Genomic DNA, 7,107 nt, shown 5'->3' on the forward strand with positions numbered 1-7,107 from the left:
AAATTATTTTATCAATCCTCTTATCGGCCCTAGGTATAAGGCACTATTAACCTATATGCAGGTATCCAGGTAGCAGATAAAGAACTTGGGCCTTTAAAAAAGTTTAAGTAACTTGCACATGGTCCCTCAAGTAACTAATGAAGGAAGAATTTGAATCCAGATATTATTGTGAATTCTGAACTATTTAATGCCATGTTTCTTCTGTATCATAGCCTCTGCTTGCAAAGAAGAGATTTGATAGCTTCTCTTCCTACATTTCTATGACCTGGAAAATCCCCAAATTAAAAATATTATCTTAGATATGTGCAAGCAATACGTTAAAATAGAAGATCAAGTCTATGAGAGCCATTGCCAAGAAAAGAAAAAATACAACAAAAAAGGACAAACATTTTAATTATTTTTGTATGCTGCTAGTATAACAGTAACACTTACTGTGATAAACCAATAGGAATTCACTCTATAAACCAATTTTGAAAAGAAGCCAAGCTGATCGACTGGTGCCAGAACATGAAGGTGCAAGTGGGAGATGGAACAGAATGGTGGTACATGGAAACCCATTCTAAAACAGAAAAGTAAAAGATAATTGATAAATCAGTTCTGCATTAGTTTAAAGCTTTTTTGTTGTTGTTAAAGCACATAAATATTAAAGAGAACCAAAATAGGTTACCTGAGTTAAAAAGATTGCCAAGCAAATACTCTTTTACTGTTTTTCTTTATATATTTTAGAATATTCACACAGTTCTTTTCATGTTTAAGTTCACAGTAACAAAAACTCTTCATCAACAAAGGCCTTTACAGCATATTAAGCCTCAGTATAACCTTCACGAATTCTGAGTTGGCATTCTGTTTTATCTCTTCAGTCTTTATCAAATTAAGCTTTAATTCTCCTGAAATACACCCTCTACTATGAATATTTTTAAAAATTACAGGATACTCAAGAAGTAGGGTTCCATTATTCCATTATTAGCCAGTAGGTGGCGTGCTTTCTCCTTTAATAAAAGCGGTCAGTCACTTCTCACAGACCAATATTTCAGTAGTAAAATTAATTATATAATTAAAAACTTTATTATTTGTTTCTTGTTTTATAATGAAAATAAGCTAGATGATAATTATCTATAATTATTTGTTTTATACAACATAAGAGAATTCCTTTGACTAATAAAAAAATTTTAATATCATTTAACCTCTTAAAAATCAATTTACAAACCGTTTTTTAAGTCTACTTATTCTAAGTAAAGCAAGGCACACCTGTAACAATAATCCAAGCCTAGAAGTAGTTGCCTGTTTAAACTAGAAGTGAGTCTCAAAAAATAAATAAATAAATAAGTAGGAGTGTGCAAGACACGGAAGTGCTATACTGCAATATAGGACTGAAAATGTAAAGTCACATATGCAACACATATTGAAAAGCTTTCACCACTACAGAGAAAAGGAGACTAGGTTTTCCCTCTGTGAAACACGAGTCATATAATGTAGAATCACATAATGTAAATGCTAGAAGCAAAGCGAGGATTCACTTATTCCTTTCATTTTAAAGACAGGGAAGCCAAGGTCCAAAAGTGGCAGAGACAGGATTTAGATTCAGGGCTCTTGACATCTAATCCAATGTCCATTCTTCTAACAAGCACTCCTATGACTGGGAAGAAAATGTGCTGCTTTTGGCCAAAGGGTCTCAAATACCATCTGCTTCTTGTCATTATCACTCTTGGATAGTGCTTAACAGTTTTTGGTGGATTTTCACATATACAGTGTCATTTGAGCCTACAAGTAAGCAGAGCAGGTGTTATCTTAGAGAAGTTAAAAGACTTGTCTAAAGTAACACAGCCAGTACAAGTATAGTACATAGCAAGTAGCAGGGATAGCATTAGAATTAAGTTCTCTCTGAATTCCAGTTTAGAGGTGTTAGAAGTAAACTCTACTATACTTGCCTTGGTCCTGCTTTGGTCACAAAATGCAAAGTCTATCTTTTAAAAAGAAAAAAAAACAGTTGCCAAATTGAACATTTTGTGTTTTTGCTCAAACTTTGACCAATTCCAGAGTATGGTTCAGCAGGCAAACAATTCAAATTCATTTCATGCTATAAGTATAATAATGTATTTTTAAACCACATAAAGTATTTTCTAAAGAAATATCAATTTACACACAATTTTATAGGAATGCACATATTGTAACTATTTTATCTACCTACTGCTTGAATATACTTCTGTCCAAAGTATAAGTAGGGATTATTAGAAGATGCTGAGACATGAGATGAAGAAATCTTGTTTATTAAATTTGTACTACCAATGAACTATATGCTCACTTTCAGGAAAAGGTCATTTAAATCACGAACTCTGCCATCTCTGCTTTCATTTTCCATGAGGAAATAATATTTCAGAAAAACCAATTTTGAATAATGATTTCTACTTGGAAGTATACATACCTCACATTTTTGAAGTCTGTGAAATTATTCCTTTCAAGAATGGTTTTTCCAACAGCAACCATGTTCTCAACTACAAAACAGGAAAGAAAGCACATTACATCATAGGAGACATTAAATTCATTAAACTGTTATTAATCTTAACTTTCAGAATCCTAGTCAAAATTGCATCAAATGGGTAAACATTTAAAAACACATTGAATAGCTCTAAGTTACTGAGAAGTTTGCTTATCAGCAATTAAAATGAAGATTTAATCTGTCACAAAATATCACATATAGGCTGACTCTGAATAGCTGTTGAGGGGTATTATCAAGTGACTGTTTAGGATATCTGATCCTGCTGAGGTCTAATTCTAATGATAAGGAGACCAAGTAACTAAATAAAAATTGTTTGAATTAAGATGACAGAAAAATGCTGAATTTGTCTTTGAGCCCAAATTAGGGATCCCTTTGTGTCAGCTTAGCCTTGACTAACTAAATGTTTGTATAATTGTTTTGGCTTCCAAACTCTATTTGCCTTGTCACCTTTATTGTCTCAGTGCTTTATGGCTTTCAGATGGGAATATGCCTCCCCATTAGAAAAATTTTGGTAACCTGGTATCATCAAAGCACAATGCCAACTTTAGACCTCTTTTGTTTCTGAATGGTATAATCAAGTATTTGAAAGGGAAAGAGAAAATCTACAGAGGATAGTTGTTATAATGAGGCTTATAAAACTGTTGCTAATATTTACTTCTTTAAGTTAGGCTTGAGCCGGGAGGCTGCCAGACGTGCATGACGAGGCCAGTACCATATTGTCAAACAAAATTACAAGTTACTTCAAGCCACACTGTGTCTTACTTTCTTTTAAGATACTCCCAAGATCCCAAACAAGTGGGTCAATATAAAAGGCTGTTTTATCTTTTAATTTCTTTAAAAGACATATATGACTGTTTAAAGCAATGATTTTAACAGTATTATGGGATTATGATGTATGTAAATGAAATATATATAACAGCAATAACAGTGTTGCAAAATGTCTCACATTTTACATGAATTGGTACAATATTCTAAATAAGCTATGATACTTGTAGGATGTATATTTTAATCTCTCTAGAGCAACCACTTTAAAAAATGTGAAAAGGAATACCTTAAAAATCAAGAAATAAAGTAGAATGCTATAAAAATAGATTCAATCAACCACAAGAAGATAAGAAAGAAGAAACAGGGCATCAAAAAACAAATGGAATAAATAGAAAAATATATGGCAAGATGGTAGAGCTAAATCCAACTTGTCAATAGTTACATTAAATGTTTATGAACTAAAATGTCTAATTAAAAGACAGAGATTTTCACACTACATTTTTTTAAAAAGCAAAACTCTATTGCTTTCTTCAAGCCTTTAAATATAAATATTCAATTTGGTTGAAGGATACAAAGAGATACCCAGTGTAGACAATAAGTAATAAACAAGTTGGAGTACCTAATTTAATATCATATAAAATAGACTCAAGAAATGTATCCAGAGATAAAGATGAACATTTTATAATGATAAAAAGGATCAATTCATTGAGAAGAAATGACAATCATAATTATGTATTCACTTAAAATCAGATCTGACAGCCAAAAAGCCTGAGAGTCAATCCCTCCCACTGATGTGCAAATAGCAATCAAGGCTCAACTACAACAGGAGGGCACACACAATCCACACAAGAAGCACACCTGGAGGATCCAGCTCAAGTGAAGCCGTGCCACTGGGCCCCACAGGATACCTACTATATAAGCGCACTCTATCAAGACCTGAAGACATAGCAGATCTACCTAATGTATAGAAAAAACATGGGGAGAAAGCCAAAATGAGAAGACAAAGAAACATGTCCCAAACGAAAGAATAGAACCAAACTCCAGAAAAAGCCAGTTGATGAAATCAGTGAGAACTTTAACAGAGATAGGAAACATAAAAATGGAGATAGGAAACATAAGTCAGAAACGAAGAATATAACCGAAATGAAGAATACATTAAAGGGAATCAACAGATTCTATCCTCTGAAGCAGAGGATAGAATCAGTGAGTTGGAAAACAAGGTAGCATAAAATACCTAATCAGAAGAGCAGAAAGAAAGAAAAATCCAAAAAAAAAAAAAAATGAGGATAGTTTAAGGGGCCTCTGGGACATTATCAAGTGTACCAATGCATCATAGGGGTGCCAGAAGGAGAAGAAAGAGAATAAGGAATTAAAAACCTATTTGAAGAAATACTGATGGCAAACTTCTCTAACCTGGTGAAGGAAATAGACATACAAGTCCAGGAAGTGCAGAGAGTCCCAAACAGGATGAACTCAAAGAGGCCCACAGCAAGACACTTCATCATTAAAATGCCAAAGGTTAAAGACAAAGAGAGAATTTTAAAAGCAGCAAGAGTTAGCTACCTACAAGGGAGCTCCCATAAGCTGATTTCTCAAAAGAAACTTTGCAGGTCAGAAGGGATTGATACGAAATATTCAAAATGATGAAAAGCAAGGACTTATAACCAAGATTACTCTACCCAGTAAGGCTGTCGTTTAGAATTGAAGGATAGATAAAGAGCTTCTCAGACAAGAAAAAGCTAGAGTTCATCACCACCAAACCAGTATTATAAGAAATGTTAAAGGGACTTCTTTTTAAGAACTTCTTTAAGAAGAAGAAAAAAGATAAAAAATATGAATAATAAAATGGCAATAACTACATATCTAATAATAATTACTTTAAATGAAAATGGATTAAATGCTCCAATCAAAAGAATGAATGGATAAGAAAACAAGACTCAAATGCTGCCTATAAGAGATCCACTTCAGATCGAAAGACACAAACAGATCGAAAGGGATGGAAAAAGATTATTTCATACAAATGGAAATGAAAAAAAAAGCTGGGGTAGCAATACTTATGTTGGACAAAACAGACTTTAAAACAAAGGCTATAATAAGAGAGAAAGAAAGACCCAGTAATCTCACTTCTAGATATTTATCCGAAGAAACCCAAAATACTAATTTGAAAAAACATATGTATCCCTATGTTCACTGCAGCATTGTTTACAATGCCCAAGATACGCCTAAGTGTCTACTGTTGGATGAATGGATAAAGAGGTGGTACATATATATAATGTAATATTATTAAAAAGATTTTGGATACCGAAAAAAAAAAATCAGATCCAAAATACATGAAACAAAACCTATTGGTCCTTTTCTATATCATTGATATCTACTTTTCATTATTTTCTTCTTTCTACTTATTTTGGTATTATTTTGATCTGATTTGCTTGCTTCTTTCTAGCATCTTAAAGTGGAAACTTAGGGCATTTGTTTTAAATCTCCATAAGCATTTAAAGCTATAAATTCCACCTAGGCACTGCTTTAGCTACATACTATAAATTTTGATATGTTGTATTTTTGTTACCAATCTATCCAAAATATTGACCTCTTTGACCTTTTTACTTAGAAGTCATTTAAAAGTGTTTAAAAATTTAAAAATATTTAATGGTATTATAGATTTTATTATTTTTCAATCTAATTTCATTGTCATCAAATAACATATTTTATAAGATTTAAATCATTTTAAATATATTTAGACATATTTTATTGCCCAAAACAAGGTCTATCCTGGTGAATATGTGCTCTTAACAAAATGTTATTCTATATAGTATAGAGTTCTATAAATGTCAATTATAGTCACAATGTTTTATAGTGTTATTAAGCTCTTCCATGTGTTTATTTTCCCAGCTTCATAGACTTTATGAAATATTAATTGCAAAAACTTTAAAAATCATATTAGGGAAATATCAAAAGTATCCAAAATCAGAAAGAACGGTATAAGTACAATGAAATCCCAAATACCATGCTGCTTCAAAATTAGTAATATTTGATTTGCAAAAAGTTATACAACTTTTAATAAGAAATACTAGAAAAAGTAAAACAACCATGAACACATTTCTTCCTCCTTAAGAAAAACAGTATAAAAGGAAATATAGAAGTATATCAGTACTTAAGTCTATGGTGGTAGATGTTGCCTGGTACTAAATATTGCACATCTACTAGCCTCCATCTGTTGAAATAAGTGTAAAATGTACTCATAGAACTTCAGATGACTAAGGAACTTTGTAATATCTAGAAAAAAAAAGTTTAAAAACTGGTAATTCAGGAATCTAAACACTAATAAACTACATATCAAGATTTCCCATCAAAAAAAAAAATTCTTATTCACCTTAAAAAAATCTAGCCCAATTTATCTATCTTGCCAGCTACCTTAAAGTATTAACCAACTAATTCCAGACCCTGGTGACAAAGGTTACCGAAACAGATTAGAAATGTCTCAGTAAACGATAGCTGATAAGTCACAGAAATCATGAGTAGGAAAATACAAGATAATCCTGTAAAAGACAAAATTCAGAATTTCCTTTTCAGAGGCTAAAAGTTCATCACATTTCTTATAATTAAACTTTGGTGTTAGTTCATCTACACAAAAAACTACAAGGCAAGTACCAGTACAGTCTCACCTTCAGGCAACATGAGCTCATATGCTATATTTTCACTTATTTGTATATAATTTTCACAGCACTTTTCATTTTCAGAGTCAAGAAAAGCCAACATTTAGAAAACATAAAGAGGCAATATCTTTTAGAGAGTTTAAAGATTAAATAAATCACGAGAAGGCAGAGTTCTTTGGAAAAGACAATAAT

The 7,107-nt window shown here is 31.9% G+C and overlaps 1 protein-coding gene across 2 annotated transcripts in view; it reads right to left on the reverse strand.

The window, feature by feature from the left end:
* HINT3 (histidine triad nucleotide binding protein 3) overlaps positions 1 to 7,107 on the reverse strand; it is a 23,692-nt gene that overhangs the window by 4,723 nt on the left and 11,862 nt on the right. Inside the window, exons 3-4 of one of the 2 annotated variants that reach the window (XM_011358744.2) lie at positions 2,423 to 2,492; positions 433 to 559 (exon numbers count right to left, since the gene is read on the reverse strand). In XM_011358744.2, the coding sequence (XP_011357046.1) occupies positions 433 to 559; positions 2,423 to 2,492 (197 nt within the window). Of the gene's footprint in view, positions 1 to 6; positions 560 to 2,422; positions 2,493 to 7,107 lie in introns of those variants that run through there. The other variant, XM_023529825.1, reaches the window with a different exon arrangement.

This window comes from Pteropus vampyrus, unplaced genomic scaffold (genome assembly GCF_000151845.1).
Source record: "Pteropus vampyrus isolate Shadow unplaced genomic scaffold, Pvam_2.0 Scaffold43, whole genome shotgun sequence".
In the NCBI taxonomy this organism is placed as follows: domain Eukaryota; kingdom Metazoa; phylum Chordata; class Mammalia; order Chiroptera; family Pteropodidae; genus Pteropus; species Pteropus vampyrus.